Source organism: Erpetoichthys calabaricus, chromosome 4, assembly GCF_900747795.2.
Source record: "Erpetoichthys calabaricus chromosome 4, fErpCal1.3, whole genome shotgun sequence".
Lineage (NCBI taxonomy): Eukaryota > Metazoa > Chordata > Cladistia > Polypteriformes > Polypteridae > Erpetoichthys > Erpetoichthys calabaricus.
Genome location: NC_041397.2, coordinates 136,621,280 through 136,646,590, shown reverse-complemented (window position 1 = coordinate 136,646,590; position 25,311 = coordinate 136,621,280). Strand labels below are relative to the sequence as shown.

Sequence of the window (25,311 nt, the reverse complement as noted above, 5' to 3'; positions counted from 1 at the left end):
TTCAGCTGCTCCCGTTTTGGGTTGCCACAGCAGATCATTTTCTTCCATATCTTTCTGTCCTCTGCATCTTGTTCTGTTACACCCATCACCTGCATGTCCTCTCTAACCACATCCATAAACCATCTCTTAGGCCTTCCTCTTTTTCTTGCCTGGCAGCTCTATCTTTAGCATCCTTAGCATCCAATATACCCAGCATCTCTCCTCTGCACATGTCCAAACCAACGCAATCTCGCCTCTCTGACTTTGTCTCCCAACCATCCAACTTGAGCTCACCCTCTAATGTACTTATTTCTAATATTTAAACTCATCCACCTTCGCCAACTCTACTCATTGCATCCTCACCATTCCACTGACCTCCCTCTCCTTTACACACATGTATTCTGTCTTGTTCCTACTGACCGTTCATTCTCCTCCTCTCTAGACCATATCTCCACCTCTCCAGGGTCTGCTCAACCTGTTCCCTACTATCGCTACAGATCACAATGTCATCAGCAAACATCATAGTCCACAGGGACTCCTGTCTAATCTCGTCTGTCAACCTGTTCATCACCATTGCAAATAAGAAAGGGTTCAGAGTCAATCCCTGATGTAATCCCACCTCCACCTTGAATGCATCCATCACTCCTACCGCAGACCTCACCATTGTCACACTTCTCTCGTATATATCCTGTACAACTCTTACATACTTCTCTGCCACTCCCGACTTCCTCATACAATACCACAACTCCTCTCGAGGCACCCTGTCATATGCTTTCTCCAGGTCCACAAAGATGCAATGCAACTCCTTCTGGCCTTTTCTATACTTCTCCATCAACACCCTCAGAGCAAACATTGCATCTGTGGTGCTCTTTGTTGGCATGAAACCGTACTGCTGCTCACTAATCATCACCTCACTTCTTAACCTCGCTTCCACTATTCTTTCCCATAACTTCATGCTTTGGCTCATCAGTTTTATCCCCCTGTAGTTACTACAGTCCTGCACATCCCCCTTATTCTTAAATATCGGCACTGGTACACTTCTTCTCCACTCCCCAGGCATCCTCTCACTTTCCAAGATTCCATTAAACAATCTGGTTAAAAACTCCAATGATACTCTCTCCTAAACACCTGCATGATTCCACAGGTATGTCATCTGGACCAACGGCTTTTCCATTCTTCATCCTTTTCATAGCTGTCCTTACTTCCTCCTTTCCAATCAGTTGCACTTCCTGATTCACTATCTCCACATCATTCAAACTCTACTCTCTCTCGTTCTCTTCATTCATCAGCCTCTCAAAGTACTCTTTCCATCTGCTCAACACACTCTCCTGGCTTATGAGTACGTTTCCATCTTTATCCTTTATCACCCTAACCTGCTGCACATCTTTCCCAGCTCGGTACCTCTGTCTAGCCAATCGGTACAGGTCCTTTTCTTCCTCCTTAGTGTCCAACCTCTCATACAACTCATCATACGCTTTTTCTTTACCTTTCGCCACCTCTCTCTTCACCTTGTGCCTTATCTCCTTGTACTCTTGTCTACTTTCTGCATCTCTCTGACTATCCCACTTCTTTTTCTTCTTTGCCATCCTCTTCCTCTGTATACTCTCCTGTACTTTACCCGTTCCACCACCAGGTTTCCTTTTCCTCCTTCCTCTGTCCAGATGTCATACCAAGCACCCTTCTTGCTGTCACCCTTCTACATCTGCTGTAGTTTCCCAACTGTCTAGTAACTCTTCACTACCACCCAGTGCCTGTCTCACCTTCTCCCTAAACTCAACCTTGCAGTCTTCCTTTTTCAGCTTTCAGCATTTGATGCTTGGCTCTGCCCTCACTCTCTTCCTCTTCTTGATCTCCAACATTATCCTATAGACCACCATTCTATGCTGCTTAACTACACTTTCCCCTGCCACCACTTTGCAGTCTTCAGTCTCCTTCAGATTGACTCTTCTGCAAAGGATGTAATCTACCTGTGTGCATCTTCCTCCACTCTTGCATGTAACCCTATGTTCCTCCCTCTTCTTAAAATACGTATTCACCACAGCCATGTCCATCCTTTTGGCAAAATCCACTATTCTCTGACCTTCTTCATTCCTCTCCTTGACACCATACCTATCCATCACCTCCTCGTCTCCTCTGTTCCCTTCACCAACATATCCTTTGAAATCCGCTCCAATCACCACTTTCTGTCCCTTGGGTACACTGTTCATCGCTTCATCCAACTCACTCCAAAAATCACCCTGTTGGCTAACAGTACTGGTGACGGTTGTTGTTAACCCAGGGCTCGACCGATCCGGTATGGAAATTTGTATTGTTGTCCGCATATTGATTTGGCAAAATTTTACACCGGATACCCTTCCTGATGTAACCCTCCCCATTTATCTATCCGGGCTTAGGACTGGCACAAAGAAACACACTGGTTTCTGCATCCCCTGTGGCTGGGTTAGTTTTACTAAAATAGTGATGATTATTTTTGGACTAGTAAATAAGATCATTTTCATGGGCACAAATTTGAATTGTCAGAGAAACTAACAAGAGATGAAAATTCCGAGAGGATTTCAAAAATGCCAAATTGACTAAGCAAAAAATGAGAGGCAACTTAGTGGTGAAAGAAATTTTTTATGGAATCCAAAATCTTGAACACTGATTTAAGCATGTGGTTATCTTTTATAATGTCATAACACTGACATCATGAATCACAGAGATTTTGGTCATAACAGCCAACATGTTTGCTGACAATAATATGGCCACTGTTATATGAAACAACACAGGCAATGGCTTTACCCAAACAATGTTTTTAGAACAGGATGGTACTGAAGTGATGTTACAGTAATAAAATTATTTTAAAGACTTCGAGCTCACAGTCTCATTCTTTTTAACACTAGCAGAGCTCATGACCATAGGTGAAAATGACAAACTAGATTAACCAGTTAACTGCAAACTCTATCTGAGGACGTGACTTCCACTCTACTGCAAAGATACAACATTTTACAAAATTACTGCAGTGAATTGTTGGTCAATCTAATGATAATTTTACTCCCACTTGCTAACAATTTTGGCAACACATGTTTATCTTTAATTTACTATCCTATTGCTACTAAAAGCTAGGCAAACAAGTGACATATTTTTCCCTTAGTTTTTGTCTTAACCATTATTGTCATTCAGTGTTAGTTTTAATTGTGATTAAACACTTGGAATTGTCAATCAATATGAACATGCATTACACATTCGTATAAATAAAGTGTACTTTATTCTAGCCTATTTTTCTCTACAGGGACGTTACGGTTGCTGCCGATTTCTCAGAGATGGTTACAAGACACCAAGGGAGGTAATGAACAGCATCTACTTCTACCATCTTAACAATGTCTAAGAGGATTTTGTATCGTTGCTGATTTGTTAATGTTTCTGATTAATTCTTGTTAACATCATAATAGGCTTAATCACAGTAGCATTTATATAAGCTTTCATCAGTTTTTTTTGTTGCACAAAATAAGAAATAGCATTGTATACAACAACAATGAGACATTAATAGAGTATGCAGCACAAGAATTAAGTGTATGAATGATAGTGGAAGATCAGTGTAATCTGAGAAAAGCGCTATATAAATGTAATGAATTATTATTATTATTATGGCACTTAGAGGATAGTACCATAACATTAGGACAAAAGGTGGACTAATCACAATTCTTTTTCCTTGGGCTTGATCCTGAAATTAAAAAAAAGTTTTTTAAAACATATTATTGTTTTAATTCTATAAGTCATGATACTTTTTTATATTCCTCATTTCTCTGGAGTTGTTTTTCCCTTAAAGTGAATTTACAAATAAGAACCTGAATCTGTTCTCTCAAAAGTCATGTGATCTACTTATATTCAGTTGTATGAATAAAATATTGATGAATTCTAAAGGCTTCTCTCACAAATGCTCTTATCACACTCACTAAGCCAAAATCAACCTTCTTTAGTGATACTGCATGCAGTTAGTTACATAGTACTTCTAATACATCTGATTAACTTACACCATTGTAACTGAGGCCAGTTGTCTTATAAAATGTAACACAGTAACATGTAATGTGATTTGTTTTCCTTTGCACAAGAAACCAATTGAGAAAGCTCACATCAATCCCTAACTGAAAATGTACCCATTCATTATTTCATGTTCTTATGCAGGATCATCATGAGGCAGTACTGATCCTAGCTTCAATAGATGTAAAGCAGGAACTTGCCTCAGCTCAGATGTAACAGTAGCAAGTCACATTTATGGATAAACCCAGAGTAATTAACTCACAGAGCAATTTACAGTATTGGGTGACTTAGTAGTATATTTTAAACTGGGAGAGAAAATAAGAACTTAAGCCAAAAATTATGCAAGCACAGACATAGTGTACAAGTTAGGCTATATGAAAACAGAACTATAACCTTTGATATATCACACACAGTGCCCTGTGCATATTTGCTTAAACAGATCTAGTATACTTGCTCAAAACAAATGTAATAGGAACTTTTTTGCATTTTTGGTATAAAAATATTTGACTCTTTGCCAAAAAGTGCTTGTGTTTAACAAAAAATAAATAAATAAATAACATATACAGTATTTAGCTAACTAATATAAAGCATAGGGCAGCTTGTGTAGCTTCTGAACCTATACTTAATTTGTATTTAGTCTATGTGTTATATATTGACCATTTTCTCAATAGTCATTCCTGAATCTGCCATAAGCACTCCTTTGGACTGAAGCATCATGACTGAAATGCCATGGCACATGGATTACATTGTTTTACTGTAGTTTCCCTATCTAGATGGACTGTTTGTGATGATGCTTCTGCCTTATGATATTAAATTTATCTTATATCCTTGTTATAAAAGAGGAAGTAGCAGGCTACAATAAGAGATCTTAGTAATACCTAAAAGATCTTCAGAGAAATAATCCTGGGATATTTCTGTGTTGTAATTGCACAATTTTTGAAAACATAACATTTTCCTGTTCTTGTTTTAGGACCCTAGGAGACTGCACTATGATCCTGCTGAACTTAAACTCTTTGAAAATATTGAATGTGAATGGCCAGTTTTTTGGACCTACCTCATTTTAGATGGTCTTTTCAATGGAGATCAGGTTCAGGTTAGAATTCTTTTTTAATCTTACCTTCTTTCCATAAGTGTTTAAAGGGTTAAATAAAATAATGATGTGTGTTTTTTTGGATATGTTCATAGGTACCTATATTTAACTGACAAAACAGGGAAACATCAACTTAAGTTTACATGGGGCTCAATGCCTGGAAGTGAGTTGGAAGGACATGACAGTATTCTTTCTTTCTGAAATGCTGTCATTTGATTTTGATGATTTTCGTACAAAATATTTTATCAGGAGCCATTCCAGAATCTCCCATATGTACTCATTTGGACTGACATCATGAAAGACATATCCATAGCCCATGGATTACATTGTTTTATCCCAGTTTTTCCTATCTAGGTGGACTGTTTTTGATGATTCTTTTGCTACAGAATGATGTTTACAGTGAAATAGTCCAGTGTGGTCAGCAAAGTGGTGAAGTGGAAGAGCTGCTGCCTCACTGTCAAGAAACCGGGGTTTACATTATGTTCCCTTCGTGGAGTTTGCATGTTCTCCACACTACCAAATGAGTTTCCCTTGAGTGCTCAGGTTTCCTCCCACAATCCAAAGACATGCAGGTTAGGCAAAATAGTATTGCCAAATTTGCCCTAGAATGTGTGAGTGTATGTGTATATGTATTCTTCCTGTGATGGACTGGCATCCAGTCCAGGTGTTGTTCCTGCGTTGCTCCCTGTGATTGCTAAGATAATAATAAAATAAACTGTATAATTAATTACATGTACGTACATAGTGCTTTTTTATAATTTTCACAGCAGTTTGCATTGATAGTGGGCATCTACTTCAACATCCACCAATGTGTTGCATCCACCTGGATGTTTTGATGTTAAGTCATTTTTGTGATAGTACACCCTCTACAAATTAGTTATTAGGTGGCTAAGGGGTGAGAGAGATACACTATAGGGACATACCTCTTAATTATTGAATTCAGTCAGACCCATTGCCCCAGGTGTATAAAATAAAGCACCTAGCCATGCAGTTCCCATTTTCAAACATTTGTGAAACAAAATGGGTCACTCTGAGGAACTCAGTGATTTCAAGCATGGTACTGTGATAGGATGCCACCTTTGCAACAAGATGGTTCATGAAATTTCATCCCTGCTGAATATTCCACGGTCAACTGTAAGTGGTATTATTGGAAAGTGGAAGCGTGTAGGAGCAACAGCAACATGACCATGAAGCAGAAGACCACGTAAAGTCACAGAGCAGGGTCAATAACTGCTAAGGTGCGTGGTTTGTAAAAATCGCCAATGCTCTTCTGATTCCATAGCTGAAGAATCCCAAGCTTCCACTGGCAAAGACTATGCGGCAGGAGCTTCATGGAATGAGTTTCCATGGCCGAGCAACTACATGCGAACCTCACATCACCAAGGTCAATGCCAACGGTTGGATGGAGTGTTGTAAAGCACACTGCCACTGGATAGTGGAAATTTGTTCTATGGTGTGACTAATCACCCTTCTCTGTTTGGCAGTCAGATGGGCGAGTCTGGGTTTGGCAGATGCCGGTATAATGTCATCTATCAGGCTGCATTGTGCCAACTGTGAAGTTTGGTGGAGGAGACATAAAGGTGTGGGGCTGTTTTCCTGGGTCTGGGCTACATTCCTTACTTCCAGTGAAGGACAATTTTAATACTTCAGCATACCAAGATATTTTGGACAATGCTATGCTTCCAACTTTGTGAAAACAGTTTGGGGCCCTTTTCAATTCCAGCATGACTATGCCCCAGTGCACCAATCAAGGTCTTTAAAGACTTGGTTGGATGAGTTCAGTGTGGAAGACCTTGACAGGCATGCACAGTGCTCTGACCTCAACTCCATCGAACACCTTTGGGATGAACTGAAACAGAAATTGCGAGCCAAGTCTTTTCGTCCAACATCAGTGCCTGACCTCATAAATTACAGAATGAATGGCCACAAATTCCCGCAGAAACAGTCCCAAATCTTGTGGAAAGCCTTCCAAGAAGAGTGAAAGCTGTTATAGTTGCCAAGGTTGGCAACCTCATATTGAAGTCTATATATTTGAATGCAATGTCATTAATGTCCCTGTTGGTGTAATGGTCAGGTATTCCAATACTTTTGTCCATGTAGTGTAGTTATCCAGTAAGGGACGTGAGAGGATTAAAGAGCCAGAATGACCAGGCCATGGTAGGTAATTTAGCTAGGAAATTGGGAAGCATTTTAGTCTTTTCAAAAGATGCCAAGGGATCTTTTATGACCACAGAGAGTAGCCTTCAGCAGTTCTACAACCCTACTCTGGATAAGCATATTATAAAGATGGATGTTCCAGTGCTGTTTTCTTGTTTTTTGTTGCACTTTCAATGAAGGAGCTTGTGCTTTTATCCAGTTTTGGATTATTGGTGATGTTTCTATGTCAGCAACTTCTAAGCCACTTATTCATTGTGAAAAATCAGCAAAGTAACCAGTGTTCCTCACTCAAGTTGATGATAAATGTATCTTCATTTAGATTTCTTCTTCATGCAGTTGTAGCCAACATAATGAGCTTATGTGTCTGCTCAGCATTTCTGCACTTAATGTTAGGTCCAGCAGGGTGTTCATTGACTTAATTATATCAATTTGTACACCTGTGCAAACCATCTGACTTCAGTAGAGTTTTTACCCTTCTGTAATTCAAGTGTTTTTTTTTTTTGTTTTATCAAGTACTTGTTTTTGAAACCACAAAGAAGTACAAATGAGTAGAGGTCTAGTGATCCATATTTCCCCAGCTATTTCATTGACCAGCTACTGCTCATCCTACTTTGTCCATTGTGGTCTGGATATTACATAAAAACATAAAAGAACTCATCAGTCTGAAATTAAAAAGACTTTTTTTCTCTGTCTATGACAAGTAGACGAGGCCTTCTGTAATTTTGAAAGATTAATAATCTGATATCTTCTTCAAAATGACTAGTTTGTCTACCCTCTCTGTGACTTTCTGTAAAAATATTGTGTTGTTCCACATCTGCCTAATCTGCCAGATCTAATTTTCAGCTTCATACAGAAACTTTATTACTCCACAGTTGATTTGATTTAATTTGTAAAGATGTATTTATATATACTAATACCCATGTATAAGAATGGGTGGCTAGATATGTAAATTTTTAATTTATTCAATATAAATTACAGAAATTAAATGTGTAAGTATATATTCTACTGGGAAATACAAATGGTTATGAAAGATCCTCTAATTAATGAGTTGCTTAAAATGTCTAAAGAAATTAATTTGTACCTTGGAAAGCTTTAATAGTAAAAAGTCAAGCCTTCCCAGTATTTCTTATTTCCATCCCCTCACATGACGTTTGCTTTGTAGGTTTTGCTTTCTTCTTATCTGAGGAATAAAGAATTGCTCTCCTTTTTATTTTCATTTCACTGCCCTTCTGTGGTGTAACTGCTTCAAATTCAATTGATCTCATCTAAAATGTTTTGATTTTGCTCACTTATCAAACAAAACTGCTGTCAGTGAAGTATGAAAAATTGATCAAGTCTTGGCATTTGGGACAAAGTACACAAACAGAAGTGAGCTCTGGTTTGACAGAATTTAATTTGGTGATAATGTGGCAAGGGAGTAATGTTATTATACAGGCTAATTTATCCTTTTATCTTTTACAGGTACAAGAATACAGGGAAGCTCTGGATGGCATTCTGATAAGAGGAAAAAATGGCATCCGTCTTTTGCCTGAGCTGTATACTGTCCCTCCAGACAAGGTAGATGGCTTTAGTGGGATGCTGATTCTTAATTTGTATGCTTCTTAGTCCTTCTCCACAGTAACAATACTCATTTTGAGCCTTAGCCTCTTCATATTTGGTTTTGTATTTACTAGAAGAGTATAATATGTGAAGGTGTTTCAGACAAATTAGGAGGGTAAATGGAGAAGTCTAAATTTATCATTCCTAAAATATCAGTTGAAATTATTTTATTTCAGTAATTAACTGCTTTAATCTAAATGTATTCTGATGCAGGTAGAGGAAGAATACAACAATCCTCATACAGTGGACCGAGTACATGCTGGGAAACTGCCTCACATGTGGGGGCAGTCACTGTACATTTTGGGCTGCCTGTTAGCAGAGGTTTGTAAATGAGTGTGAGACACTTATTCTTTAAAACTATCAGTAGCTGGACTTATAAACTTTGATGTACCCTAAGATGTAGAAAGAGATATATCATTGAAAGTCAATGACATTAAAATGGGCAAAAAGGAGGCTGCAAACTGAATTGTTTATTATGACATTGAAGTATAAACCTAACATAAAATTGCCTCAAAGTTTTAGGAGACTGGGTTGAAAACTTAACTTGCTCACTGTATGTGTGGAGTTGCATGTTCTCCAATTGTATGCATGTTTTTCTTCAAGTACTCTGTTGTTAGGTTAATTGGTGCCTCCAAATTGCTCTTGTATGAGACAGTGTGTGAGTCCTCCAATGAACTGACACATCACCCAGATTCACATTCTGCCCTGTACACAGTCTGACCATATAATCAGTCATTCTATAGTTTATTTTTCCCATTTTGTAATGTATAGTATTAAAGTAACTGTATTGAAGTGTAGTAGAGATGACAAACAATTTTGTGAATTTCAAAATAGCAATTGGATTTAATGAATTTAGAAATATTTAATTCTCATTTGCTAGTCAATTCACTTGCTGAAACATTTGATATAAAAAAGTATTTTTCAGCTGATCAGTGTCAAATAATTCTAAATAAATCCACTATGATTGAAGTTTTGTTTACAGTTTTTTACAATTGCTTTGGCACTAGTTTCAGAACCTTGATGTCATTTTTCAAAATTCTATACCCAAAGCTCAAAATGTTCACCACTTATAACAAAGGCGGTTCAATGTTCAAAACATTGCATTTTGCTTTCATATTGTTAAAGAAACCCTACACTTACGGAATCATTGAGACATTTCTTCAGATCACCCACACACAAGATACCAATAGTATCACTGTGTAGTTGTTCATATAACCTTTAGATATTGTAGTTCAGAATATGTGATGCATATGCCATCGTAGTGCCACATGTAATATCACCGTAAAAGGATCATAAGAGAGAATACTACAGATGCAATGGAATCATTGAACAAATCTGAAATGTATTGATGAATTACAACACTATAAATCACAACATGGGCTCCCTTTAAATGAAAGCAACAATTACCTACAAAAAAACTAGTACTACAAAAAATAAAAATTCAAACTGCAGTGTTCCTCACCTGCCTTACAAACAGCCAAACAGAGGATTACAGCTTTCACTCATTTCCATCATCCCTGTCATGTGGATTGGGTCACACGTTCTCATCCACATCAAAATGAGTGTTCTTTCTTGCCACATCTTGGAAAGAACCTTCAGGTATGGCGAGTCCAAGCCTGACACTGGTCTGTTGTGATGTCATAGAATACTTCATCCATGGCCTGGACAAGGGTCACTTGTTGATGCGGCCACCTATCATACACTTTCCAACACTATGTGGAGAAAACTTCCTCTACCAGGTTGAGGAAAGGAGAGTATGGGGGTGGTGGAAGGGCCTGAAACCATGCTTACACGAGTTGAGCATGGTGGAACCTGACATTGTCCCACACAATAGCACAGGTAACACCAACAGCTTTATAAACCAGAGTTAGCTCATAAAAGAATGCTACAAGGAGGTCTGCATTGTACGAGCCAATACAAGGTCTGCGTACCACCACACCATCTTCTGATACAGCCGCACACACGGTGAAGTTGTCTGTGTACAGTGATTGCTCACTGACTGACAAAATTCTGACCTCTCGTTCTTGTCTTGGCCAAGTTGAAGCCTGCCTCATCCATAAAAATAAATTAATGTTGGTTTTCATCAGTATCCTGGGACATCACCTACTAAGTCAAGAGAAAAGAATCACTGATTACAGTGCAATGTTGGGAAATCTTTCACAAACAGACATCATGACACTGTACTTACCTGAACATACTCAATCCTCACTTGCTTCACTCTGTCTGCATTTCTCTCAAAAGGCACATGGTATAACTTGTTTAGAGACACTTGGTGCCTTTTCAGCAGATGTGCAATAGTTGACAAACATGTGGCTTCCACATTGTTGAAGATGTTTGCATTGTCCAGGATGTGCTGTCTGATTTCTGTAAGGAAAATATTGTTTCTGTCCCAAACCAAGTTGACCACAGCCTGATCTTGTTTGTTAGTTAGGAGTTTGCCTATTTGGTTTAGTCTGAATTCTGTAGGAAAAATTACAGGAGAAACATAACTTCATACTGTAGAACACATTTATATACAGTAGTCACATAACCTACTTTGTGCTACACACTTGAATGCAGTATACAGTCAAATGGCAACTACTAATAGCGTACAGTACTATAATGTTCACTGTAGTGCATGCTGAAGACTTACCATTTCTCATTGTGGAAGGTTTTGATGACTGAGGCCACAGTTGATTTTCTGAGGTTTGGTCGAATCATTCTAGTTGCCTCAGTCATTGTCGTACCATGATCATTGACATGGTCTACAGCCATTGCTCTGCTGTTGTTGGATACTCTTTGCTGTTCCTGCTGCTGTCTTGGTCTGTGGTCTTGTCTTCGACCACATTCCCCCTACACTTCTCAAAAGTGGCCCATGGCCACCTTTCTGGTAAGGCCCAAGTCCTCCTCTAAGACAAGGCCCACAATCATCTTTCAGATATGGTGCTTGTTCCCTGCCATTCCTGTGACCTACACATCTTTCTCGTCCTGCTTAACCACATACCTGCTCCATGTTAGAGTATCACTATGTTGCTTTGGATTCCACTTAGTCATACTCATACTTCGAGGTGAAATCAATCGTCATTATTGAATAGGTGTCAGTGGATCTCATTGTTCTGACACTTTCATGATGTGAACATGGGATATTGTTCCTCAATTTCCATAAAACTATGCTTTAAGAGGAATGCAACAATTATTTGTCATTTAGAGTAGTTGTATTAATTGATAATTAGATCAATGTAATGAAATGAATAGTCATCTCAAATGCAATGTGTGAATTGCATTTTGAAATGGTAATACTTTAATGTTAAGGTGTGTCATTCTGAACTTGTGATTTCAGTTCAATAAACAAATATTTGCATTTTGATCATCGGTTGTGAATTTTGGGTCTAAAGTTTTGAAAAATGACATCAAGGTTCTGAAACTAGTGCCAAAATGATTGTAAAAAACTGTAAATGGCATGCTTAAGGTCACACAGTATGAAGCAAATTAGAGAAGATGTGAACTGGAAATGGCCATTATGCTGGTAATGTTGTCCTGTGGTTTTGTTAAACAGATTAGCTTTAGCATGACAGATGAAAACTGTAAGAATAACAAACAAAAATAATCAGGTTGTTTTCTGAAAAACTGTTCATTTGCCTACAGCATACTGTCATACAACAAAAGATAAATCATAAAAGAATTTATAACACAATTCTATGCTATACTTTTTAACTTTATGAATTTAACAATTTTGTAAAGATTATGTCACTTGAACCATCTTTTGCTTATCCTTGATTATGGGAGTTGTAGAAAACCAAAATATTAGTGAATCTTTTCCCCATCTGCTATTCAAGTGTCATGATCTAAACTCAAATCTGGCTTTTGTTTGACTTCCTGTCAAATTATATCTTTATTGAGAAGGGAAATTGACTGCCAACAATCAGTTTACTTGAAGAGGAAGGAGCTTCCTGGGAAGGAGAGAAAGAGAGAGAGCAGACAAGGAGGCTCCCAGCGCATTGAGGTAGAAAAGCCTTGAAGTAAAGCTCCCTGCTGGTCTGCTGCATCCTGTAGCTTGACGTTCCACATAATTAGTTTGCTACAGCAGTAAGCAAAATACCATACTTAAAGAGGAAAGTCAATCTGTTGATGTGATGACATTACTGCGGAGTCCATGATAAAAACGATTTAACTGTATAGCCTCTTGAGACAGCATCTGGGGATCAGTATATACAGAGGAAAATTTCTGACAGGTGTCCTTTTGATCCTTCTTTTAAGAATAAAAGTAAAAGTTATTAGATAAACATTCAATGGTATAACAAGTTTAGGGAAACCCCCTATATTATGCAGTAGATAGAAGAGTATGACACTTTACTGACTGTGCTACTCTTTCATCAAGCCCTTGCTGGAAAACATCAGATCCAGTGAAGAAGGTTGTTTTCTGTCTTTATTTCTGTTAAATTTTTAGAAAGCCCCATGTTATGAGGTGAACACAAGGCAGAGATAGTCCCTGATGTTGGGTGTTCACATGGTAGAAAACAGACACACAACAATAGTGTCATGTGTTTAAACCTGTTTAGACTTGATGCTGCAGCTTGCACTTCAGGGGTATTTAAAGTTTAGAACTTATGAACTCTCCTTAGAGTGACCACTAGATGATGCAGGAGAGGCAGACCCAGTGATACACCAACACTTTATTGAAAATGTAAAATTCTCTGTTTTATGACTTTACAGAAAATGTAGGCAAGTAACAAAAGTAATCTGAATATGTGTTCAATCCAAAACTAAGTGATTATTTGAGAGGAATATGTGATATAAAACAAAAACATTTAGCTTCCATCTCAATAGGAATGGACTAAATATGTTTTGTTTTAAAGGTCATTGCTTATCTATTTTTAATTCACAATGTGGGTTAGCTTCCCGGTTCCTCCCTGTGTGGATAGCGCTTTGAGTACTGAGAAAAGCGCTATATAAATGTAATGAATTATTATTATTATTACAATCCAGTCCTAGAGTGGCAAAGGGTCAAAACTTATTCCAGGAATATTAAGTGCAAGGCATGAAATAACCTGGATCAAATCTAAACCAATTATACAGTACAATGTTTCATTTTGGGTCAATTCAGTTCAGTTAACCTCACATGTATATCTTTGGAATGTAGGAAAAAAACTATTGAACAAACTATAGAGTGAAAATGTATTACTTTACATGGTGACTGGGCCAAGATTCATCCTCAGTTTCCTGGAACTAACCACTGCAACACTCTGCTGCATATCCATGAATTAATAATAATATATACCTTTAGAACTGCAAAATCTGTGACCCATTTTCTTTTAGCGACACACAATATCACTACATGAAGACTATGAGGGTCCATATGTTCCACCTTTTTAAAGTGGGAATACTTATACTTACAATTATGTGTGCTTATTAGATCATACTGTTGCACAGAAAGGAGATATCTTTACTTGTGAAAAAAAATCAGGTAAACTTTTATTGTGGTCTTATCCTTTGCAATCATGAATCAGAATTCTTCAGTAAATCATAAAATTTCAAAATATATTTCACATTTTTCTTTTTTCACAATTAATTTAATGGCCATGTAGCTGCATTCCAAATCAGAGGTTTTACTGTTCCTTCCCCTTGAAGGGTATTTTTGTGTTTCTGGAACAATTAAAGTGTATTTTTGAACTTTGAAAGCCAAGCCCCATTTTAAGGCATGTGTAGTCTGAAGCCCGCTAGTTGATTTTTTGGGTCTGGTTTCCTGGGGTGAGGCCTGCTCCTGAGGTTGATCAGTGAAGGTTCTGGTCAAACTGTTTTTTTGTGAATTTGGAGGCATGTTCACCCCTTTCACCATTTTATGTCAAATAAATCATTACAGTTTCCTTCCATGCTGATAGGCTCATTAGGAGTATTACCTTTGGTTTGTCAAATTGAGGGATGTATATTCTATGATGTAAATATAAAAAAATACCATTTGACAGTTGAAGGATTAATCACAATCAGATAGCTTACTGCCCACTTTACTATTTAAAAACTTTGGCCTCTCACCTCTCGCCAGTTGAGTGCTTACCCCAGGTGCCTTAATCTACAGTTCTGGCACTTTATACTGAAGTGATTTTATATACCTTTCCTTGGTCAATTCTCGTCCTATTCAGAGTCACTTCTAGTATAGGGATGGTCTTAAATTTGCAGCAGTGTAACAGGTTCAAACTCCACCTAACAGCTCCCAGGGTCTCTAAATGCTCTAAATGTTTTATTAAGCTTGACAGGCCAGAAATGCAAAGTAGCTCCATGATTGTCTCATGTAACTGTTTTTTGCTTATATTGGGTTTTTGGCTTTTATTGGCCCAGGTTTTATTTATCTTAATATCTGTACTGTGGTTTCCATTTATTTTTTGTTTGCCCAGGTTTTATTTATCTTAATAGCTGTACTGTGGTTTCCGTTTATTTTTTGTTTTCTGTTTTCTCCTGACTCTTTACCCTTTGTTGTGTCACTTGTCTGCTAGAGTCATTTGGGTCGCGGTTACCTCTTTGCTGTAGCATTAATTCTTACAATCATGTTCTTTGGTTCCCTTTTTATCCTTGTATTTTTCATTTTTTTTAATCTTTATCCTATTTGTTTTTCTTGATATTTTTCTGTTTCTAACCTTGATTTTGACTTTCTGAACAACATTTTGGATTAGGAGAGTTGGTGCAGATTTTTATGTTAAGTAGTAACGTGCTAACTAATTGTTTACATTTTTGTAATATATATTTAAGCTTAAGTCATGCGGAGGCAGAAAACATAGAGCCTCCAAGTCTTTCCTTTCTCAATTATCTGAGTATCCCCTGAGTACTGGAAAATTCAGAGTCACCTGCTTGTACTGTACTGGGAACATTGTATTATTCCCCTGATTACCCCTTTGTTTATTTATTGTTGTTTTTTACAGGGATTTCTGGCCCCTGGAGAGATTGATCCTTTAAACAGAAGATTTTCAACATCATTTAAGCGTGATGTTGTAGTGCAAGGTCAGTGTATTGTTTCTTTTTGGAAAAAATAGTTGTTCTGTGTTTTTTTAAAACATTTTGGGTGACGTTTTATTAAATACTTAACTCAGCTTTAACTGAAAGCTGTAAAAAATGTGTACATTGAGTAGAGTAGATAAATAGTCTTGAGTTGTTCATAAAATTTTATTAACCTTTAAATATTATTCATGCTGATTTATTTTAATTAATTGTATTTAAAACTCATTTTTAAACTTACCTCTAGAGTTTTTAGTTTAGTTCTGTGTGCCTTGGGTACTCAACCAGTTTGAGATTAATTTTATTATTTGGATAATATGAGGAAATAAACATCAACAAGTGCCAAAGTGAACATATGCACAACATTCATCTGTTAGTAAAAGATCACCAACTTTCACATATTGTGTTCACTAACTTCAACATCAAATACAATTTAAAGGGGAAAGTTTAAAATCAAGCAATTCAAAGTCTAAGAATGCATTTTAATGGTCAAAGTAGATATTCTCATTCATTCCATCACCGCTTCTTTTCATATCTTTTTTGTTCACTCTTGGTTCAGCCCCTTCCATCTCTGTGGAAGTGCACCACAGTCCACAATGCACCTCTTCACCAAGTAGCTATAAGTCTTTTATTTCACGTCCTGGTAACAGATCATTCCATATGACTGTTGTGCCTCGTTCTTTAGTAAGAAACCTTTTGGCTATAATGTTTATTCTGGACCCCTAAACTAAATATTGCTGTTTTGAAATACTGTCTGAATTATGTCTAGCCCTCATCGTTTTTACACATGCAGGCCTGTTTGCATGTTAACATGGCTTGCTGCGATTTATACATGAGAGCTCAGAGTCCAATTACCCAAGTGTATCCCAACTACCTGACCGTTAAGTCAAGCATCTGAACTGAGACCAGGAAAAAATGAATTAAATATTTTATAAAGGAAAAATTAGTATAATTTTAAAGAAATGTATACTTTTTAATTTAAGAGATAGCCTCCTTTTATATGATGAAGTTGTAATACTATTGTTTTTTCTTTATTATTCATAATTCTGTATTAGGCTGTTTCTCTTTCTTGCTTAGTGTCTGTTCTAGCAGAAACAGAAAATATTAAGTCTCTTTTGCTGAACAATGGTGTAAATGCAGAAACAATTGCTGAAGTCCAGCCTATTCGTGTCCAGCCGGCACGTATTCTGAGTCATATATATGCCAAATTAGGTAAGTAATCTGTTAATAATATCATTAAGGTGTTACATTCCATCTTTAATTAAAAACAGGCTCATGGATCGACATCTGTGCTATCTTTAATAAGGTTAATAGCAAAAACTGTATATCACACACAAGAAATGTTTTTTGAAATGTATAAGTTCACTGTTATTTTACAGCCATATATAATAGTATATACTGCATGAAAAAACATTACATACAGTTAATCAGCAGTGGTGAAGACAGAAAATTCAGGGTTATACAAATGTCTAATGTAGTAGAGAAAAGATTGGTGTCTCATCAATTATAATATACCAGTAACGGTGCACTGCACGATAACGTGCAGTGAATACACTTGACTTGAGCATTCATAGTATTCATCCTCTTTCTCTGTACGTTTAGCATTCGTTTGCTCAGAGGTTAATGTGCTTGCTGCTTCCTGAGCAGCTCTTCTTTACTCCACCCTAGCGACCCGCTGCTTCTCTTCTTTTGTCGGCATTTTTTCACGTTAAAACTAATTACGTTAGTCTTTGTGTTGCAATTACTTAGTATGTTTTCTTTAATTTTTCACTTAATCTGGTACTTAAGTCTTTAATCTGCCTCAAGAATGATTAGCGAAGGTGGTAGGAAATGAGAACGGCGCCCGTACGTATGCGCCACACGGCCGCCCTGCTGTGCACTGCCGAGAGTTGATTCTACAATAAAATAAAAATAAAAAGAGTAATAAAATCATCACCCCGAAAACAGATAGTAGACATCACATAGTATATGTGTACCAAATTTCAAGTCAATAGGTGAAACGGTTTGCGAGCTACTGGTGATTTAAAATCCTGGACAGACAAACGAACAGCCACGTTATAGAAGAAGAAATGCTAAAAAGAAACAAGGTAAGGTAAAATAGTTCCAGTGAGTGGATAGCCTAAATGTGTGGTATGTATTCGAACTGCCCATTAGCCATCGCAAACATGCTGTATTGCACCAGCTTCTATCCAGTGCCTTTACTTTTTGATTAACCCTCATATAATACAGTGTACATGATACATGCAGCATAAAAAAGGCAAAAGACAAAAAACAAAACAACAAAGAACTACAGAATTGGGAGTACAATACATAATACCTTTGGCTCGTGTATCCAGAGTGTCCAGAATAAAAAAAACTGTGCTTTTTTGGAGTTTGTAATGTTTCTCTGTGTCTGCATGGGTTTCCTAAACTATTTCAGCTTCTTCTTACATTCATAAGTGAGTGCATGTTGGGTTAATTGGTCATTCTATATTAGCCCCATTTGTTTGCTTGGGTAAGTAGGTGAATCAATAGACTAGAGACCCTTCTGGTGTTCCTGCTTTGTTCCCAGTGTTGCCAACGTATGCTCTGGCCTTACCCATAATGACACTGAATTTGATTGGGTGGGTTTAAGAATGTGTAAGAATATATTTAGTTCTTCATGTCTTCCTCACTTACAGGTACAACTTGCAGTCATACAAATTAACTTTGCCCTCCATTTGAATTTCATCAACTCCATGATAACTTTTCCTACTCCAACCTCATATTCGTCGGCTAGGCAAAATTTAATACCAAAGTTTAATTGTAATTCCAAGAGAATTAAACTACAATTGAAGTTTATCCCTTAACAATCTAAAATTAGAGCATATATTCTATTCTCAGTCTGCAACTGGGTGAACTTTGCACTTTACACCTTCTTCATTACAAATACAAATTTTATAGTATATCCTAATATTCTGAAGGACCTTCAATTAAAAAAAATGAAACAGAGATCCCTTAAAACCTATTTTTCCCTCATAGTCACATCAAGTCTATGGATTTGACAGTTGGTTGTGCATGAGAGTGGGCATTGTCTGCAGTTATCTGTTAATACATCCATCCATCCATCCATTTTCTAACCTGCTGAATCCGAACACAGGGTCACGGGGGTCTGCTGGAGCCAATCCCAACCAACACATGGCACAAGGCAGGAAACAATCCTGGGCAGGGTGCCAACCCACCGCAGGACACACACAAACACACCAAGCACACACTAGGGCCAATTTAGAATCGCCAATCCACCTAACCTGCATGTCTTTGGACTGTGGGAGGAAACCGGAGCGCCTGGAGGAAACCCACGCAGACACGGGGAGAACATGCAAACTCCACTCAGGGAGGACCCGGAAAGCTAACTGCGAGGCAGCAGCACTACCAGAAAGAGGGTACATTTACTTTTTCAAATAAAGCCACATGTCACCTGAGAAAATGTTGATTCTGGAAAGTGTAACTGTAGAAACATGAAGCTGAATGGATGCTTCTGTGTGTCAGGATGACCTGTGATGCTGAAAGGCAAAATTAATGTTGAAGATTATAGTGTAATCATTACGATTGCATCCAAAGACAAGTGAGAAAATGTCCTCTCCATTTTGTAAATTGACCCAAAACATACAGCCACCATAATCTTATAAACAAAAAGGTTAATATTTTGCAATGGCCTGGCAAATCCTGAACCAAGAGCAGGTCTCCACATAGCCATCATTCAGTGAGATTCTTCCAGTGCTGTGCCTTTTAACCTTTAGTAATGTTTAGTAAGCATTAACAAATGTTTTTTGTAGCAGAACTTGAATAATTTTCTGAAAACAAAAATTCAGCTTTCACATGTGAAACACTGGTAGATATTTTTTACCCAAGGTGTCTCCACCAAACAGAATAAACTTCTCTAAACCTTTACCGTAAATCAGTTTTTTAATGGATTTTACCTGTGCTATTCTTAAATTACCTGTGCTATTCTTAAAGTTCAAGGTCAGTTTTAGTGGCACATGCATATAGTAAAGTGTCTGACCAACAGGGAGCTAGTCTTGCTCTTCTTGGGGTAGCCAAGATCACTATACGTTGGGTGATCCATCTAGGATGTGTTTTGGACATCTAGTTTTTGATTCCCAATCAAAAAAGAAGATAACAAAGATGTTGAAGTACCTAGGGTTCTTTCCCTCATTCCAATGTTTTTTTTCCCTGTGTTTCCAAGGAGTTCAACAGCAGCATTTGGATTGAACAGTCACAGCAGGTTCAGGCTGATCCCTTTCAACAAACCTTGACTAGCCAAAACGTTTTGTTTTAAAGTGTTTTCCATAGTTATTTTTGATTAATTGATCTAAAATACTCTTCAGAAGACTTTTTTATGTAGTGCCCAAATAAATGTTGTACGAACCTATATATACACCTTTGTGTATATATTATAATTTCAATAAAGAAATGTGATTATAAATAAGTAAGAAAAAAATTTTTTTTCAAAAGATCTTGAGTTGATTATGTTACTGTGCAATTAAAAATGTACATTTAGTTATTTTATGTTTACATAATTAATTATGTAGCAAGAATTCATCTAATATTTCTTTTAAGGTCATAACAAGAAGCTTAAATTGAGTGGACGGCCATATCGTCATATTGGTGTTCTTGGAACTTCTAAGCTGTATGTTATCAGGGACCACATTTACACTTTTACACCTCAGGTAAGAAAGGATCTCTTTTTTTATTTTTTGATTTGATACACTTTGTTAATCCCCAGTTGCCCTTCAGAGTAACATTAAATCTCAAACAAATTGCTATTCAGTAGGCTATTGATGTTTGCTTCATTTGATTTTGTTCTTATTTTTATTTAACAAAATCTTAAAGGATGAATCCAGAAATCAGACTAATTCAGTATTTTACAAAACAACCTTTACATAGACTATTAATAACTTTTCAAATTATACAATGATGCCCATGATGAACTTAACTCCACTACCATCTGCTGTAGTGTGTTATACTTGCACCCTTATTCATTTGTTCCTCACTGGTGACTTCCAACATCTTTTCTCTTGTTGAAATGAAAACCTGGACTAGCAGCACAGTGTTTAGTGCTGCTGCCTTACAGCTCAAGAGTACTGAGTCCAAATCCCTCATCCAAGGTACATTCTGCATGGATTTTGCAGTTTCTCATCATGTCTGTATGATGTTTTCTTTGTTTGGATCAAGAGTCGGTCATTCTTGGACTCCATTTCATTTATCTTTGCTGCCCATTGAGTGATTTTTTAATCAGTCTTTCAGTGTATGTTATATCACTAAACAGACAGCCGGTTATACAATATAAGTTTGCAACCTGCCACTGACTGCTACATTTTTCTGCATGGCTACTAGGCTGATGATTTTATTTTCTGAAAGACCTACAATAAAATGTAAAAATATTATTCCATAAATACCTTTATTTCTTATTGCTGATTATTGCAATACAGTAGTTGAAAATTCATGTCTCATTCATAAGAATGAAAAGGCCTCTTTCTGAAATATTTGCTAGAGTTATCCTAATTTTTTTCACCAAAATGATGAAAACTATTGTACACTTTTTGTACATTCATGTTTTAAAAGGAACATAGCTATCTCATTCTAATTACCAGCTTTTCACATACCCAGTTGTTCATCTTTTCTCAGTATATATTTTCAACCATCATTAGAAATGTTTAAAAAAATTTTTTTACTTCTGTTTCATTTGTCAATATACTGTATATTAATTTTCTGAATGGAGTAAATCTTTATTTAGGACTGTAAAAAAAAAAAAACTCAAATGCAAGTAAAGATTCTCTTTTATCTTACCTGTGTGGTAAAATCTATCTCTTTTTGCTGTGTCCTTTACAAATACAAAAAAATTCTCCTTTGGGCAGGCAGTTCCTTTTCACTCATACAATGTGGATCATAGGGACAGCCTATAAGACAAAGGTGACATGGTCTAACTATAGTTATGAAACATATATCATGGGTGAATAAGGAATCTGCTATGGAAATTACATCAACAAGTGTGTAGTTAGAGTTAGAATCTGACTACTATCATGGTGCAATGGCTTATGACAGAAACATCCTAAGCCATTACAGTTTGAGTAAACTGGTCCAGATACTATAGTGGAGAGTGTTTCTTTTCTTTTGTACTTCAGCAAAGCTTGCAAAAAGGGTTGTACAAAGAACAATACACATCCTTTAATAATAATTAGTTGCAACAATCCCTAATAGATTGAAATGGTGATCAGTAGATACAGGTTAAATTGTCTTTTATTGGAATAATATCAAATCCTGTTTGTTTATAAAGTCATAAACCTAGATGTGATAGTCTATTACTTTTCTGTATTTTTGTCCTAATATGTGCACTGACTGTTATGTGTAATTGGATATTAATTAGAGCTGTTATGCTCTAAGACATTAATGAGTATATAAATGTTTAATGTCTAATTAAAACATTACATCCACAATAAAACTGAAAAAATACATTCAATTTGTACAATGAAAAGCATTAGCTGTTCAACAGTCCTGGTGTTTAGATTGAATGAATGAATAAGTGGTTACTGAATGATTATCCCACAATACAACAAATAAATAAAATATATGTTTCTTATGATAAATGTTATCACTTGATAAAGTTTGTCATGATACAATTGGTAATATTCTGTATGTAACAAAATACTAATGTTGTTATTTAAATATAACAATGTAAATAATCCACCTTGTGCAGGATTAGTTCTCACCCTACATGCAAAGTTTCCCAGAAGAACAATGTCCAACCATGTCCCTTAAAATTCATATGTAAGTAGGTTAGAAAGTGAATGGATGAAAGAAGATGATTTAGTGTTTCAAGTCACCTCAACAATTAGAATGTAAATAATAGTGCCCGGGGGAGTAAGTTGCCTTTAACAGGAGAGAGAAGAGAGGCAGAAACGACCAAAATGCAAGCCAAAGAGAAAACTGATGGTAGCAGAGAACGTGGGTGTAAGTGCTTTAGCCCTTCTAGGTGTTGGTACAGTTCTGCTTAGAACTAGGTCCAATAGCATTTGGGTAAATATGTTTTTGAGAGACATCAGACATGCACTGCTAAAGAAGGGTGTTTTCTTATTATAGTATTTTATTCCACAAAGTATACCACCTGCTTAATAAAATATGAACAGTTTTGAGCAACAATCTGTGTGTTGAGGTAGTTATGCTAAAGAGGACAAAAACAAAGACAACTAGAATCATTATATATTTTAATATGTCTGGAATTGCACCTTGTTCATTGTATGTTTTTTTACTGTCTGCTTGTTTTGCCATCATTTTTTTATGTTATTCTATCTCTAAAAGCATTCTATACCTGCTATCTTATTTACAGTTTCTGGACCAGCATCACTTCTACCTCGCCTTAGATAATCATATGATTATAGAGATGTTACGGAATGAGTTGGCATACCTCTCTTCTTGCTGGAGGATGACAGGACGTCCCACCTTAACATTTTGCATCACTCGCAGCATGCTTAGTAAGAAGGTCTTCTTTATTTATTGACAAAATATTTCATTAAACATTGAGTTGCTAGTCTAGCTGCTAATAAAGTGATCCATTTGATCAGCATCACTGGGCAGTCTGCTGCTCCCACTCACTCTACTTATGTAAAGAAAAAGTTTAAGTCACTGAGTATTTTTATCTCACATCTCATAGTACTGTTCACTGTATTATTTGTATGACACTATTATTATACCATTCACTGTTTGTCAATCAAACAATATAAATTTTAGTGAAAATAACTTTAAGTTTGGTTGCACAGCTGTTAGCACTGCTGCCTTCCAGCTCCAGAATCCTAGGTTATAAATCCTACCTCAAACAATGATTGTGTTGAGTTTGCATGGGGAACCCATGGGAAGAGCAGTCATCTGAAAGGACTGTTTCCATGAGCAGTAGTCCCATTAGGTAGTATCCAGTATTTTGTTGAATTTGACAGATGCCCATATGCATATCCAATTATGCCTTTTGGAGTTAAGACAGGAGCAGTCCTTGATGTGTGGTTCCAGAGTGTTGAAGTACCACCAGAGTGTGGTAAGAATTGGTGGTCTTATAGCTTTAGAGAACTATGCAGAAGTAAACATGAGCAAACAAACAGCCTTTTATCTTATATTGCACCTTTCTATAGTGAACACCATCCAAGTTCTGATTACAGCTGCTCACATGCAGATTTAGTATGTCCCTCTGATTGTCTAATTTGCTTTACAACTACTGAGTAACAGTGGGTTTTTCTTCTTCGTTTTTTACATTGAAAGCATGGTCAGATAAACCACTCTGAATTTCAAAGTGCAGGCCATACTAGTTACAGTGGTATTTCAAACAACTACTCCCTTCCACTTCAGAATTTAAAGGAACAGGACAATGGCTTTCAGGCAGGGAGATTAAAGGTCTGATTTTGAGGTGAGAGGACCAGACTAGTTGCCTGAAATTTCTCTCACCATCCATTATTGCAAAATAAAATTACCCCAGAAAGTAAAGGAACTCTGTCTTTGAGCACATGTTGGGTTTGAAGGCATAGTCTGTGCCAAACCCAATGATTATAAGATTGCTTTGTCAAAAATGGAGGAGGCTGAAGTAAATGAGAATTAAAAACAACCCTGGAACATTCATTCTGTAATATTTTCAATAATCATTTTGGGTTGTCTTTTTTCAGCATCTGCTATGAAAAACATCAATCTGCTATATTTAATGATGAAGTATACTCATTCATAAATTACGTAGTGTGGCAGTAAGAATATTAATGTGGAAGTGTATATTTATATATGGATTCAGGAGTGCCTAGTTTTTCATTTAAAGCATATATTAATGTCTTATTAGCATATAGATATTTCTCTGGTACTTAATGTTTCTAATATTTGGTGTGCTAACACAGTATTTACACTGCTGGAAGTGGTAAGTTCTATTAATGTCAGCAGTGTTCTCTGAGTTCTTCCTCCCACAATCCTAAAAATGAGTCTTTTATATTATTTTTGACTCCAAATCTGTCCCGTGTTTGAGGTGTCTATGATGGACTGTCACCCTGCCCACGGTTGATTCCTTCTCCTGTGACCCTGGAGTGGATTGATAGTAAATGGTGAATATTTGGCTAACAAATTTATCTTAAGAGCCTTAACATTGTTTTGAACCCCATACAATTTTCTGTAAAGCAAAAAGCTGAAATTTGAGAATCAAATGTCCACGTACTATCAATTTCAGCCTCAAGGTTGGTTATACAGTGAATGATTTGCTTCCATACATTGCAACAAAATTATTAGTTGTGGTAGCTGTGTCCTATTATACAGTAGATATATGTGCTGCAATCTTAATTAATCTTATATCCATTTTCTGGTGAGTCACATTCAGGTTATATTTATACTATAGGAAAGAAAGGTCCTCGCATAGATTAGTCTTTGGATATTATCTATACTAATAAAAGGAAAAGCCCTCACTGACTGACTGACTGACTCACTCACTCACTCATCACTAATTCTCCAACTTCCCGTGTAGGTGGAAG

The 25,311-nt window shown here is 36.7% G+C and overlaps 1 protein-coding gene across 4 annotated transcripts in view; it reads left to right on the top strand.

Moving 5' to 3' along the window:
* phka2 (phosphorylase kinase, alpha 2 (liver)) overlaps positions 1 to 25,311 on the top strand; it is a 148,441-nt gene that overhangs the window by 81,980 nt on the left and 41,150 nt on the right. For all 4 annotated transcript variants that reach the window (XM_028799823.2, XM_028799826.2, XM_028799824.2 and 1 more), the window contains exons 9-16: positions 3,251 to 3,304; positions 4,970 to 5,092; positions 8,708 to 8,803; positions 9,059 to 9,166; positions 15,736 to 15,814; positions 16,886 to 17,020; positions 20,387 to 20,496; positions 23,154 to 23,298. In XM_028799823.2, the coding sequence (XP_028655656.2) occupies positions 3,251 to 3,304; positions 4,970 to 5,092; positions 8,708 to 8,803; positions 9,059 to 9,166; positions 15,736 to 15,814; positions 16,886 to 17,020; positions 20,387 to 20,496; positions 23,154 to 23,298 (850 nt within the window). The remainder of the gene's footprint in view (positions 1 to 3,250; positions 3,305 to 4,969; positions 5,093 to 8,707; positions 8,804 to 9,058; positions 9,167 to 15,735; positions 15,815 to 16,885; positions 17,021 to 20,386; positions 20,497 to 23,153; positions 23,299 to 25,311) is intronic.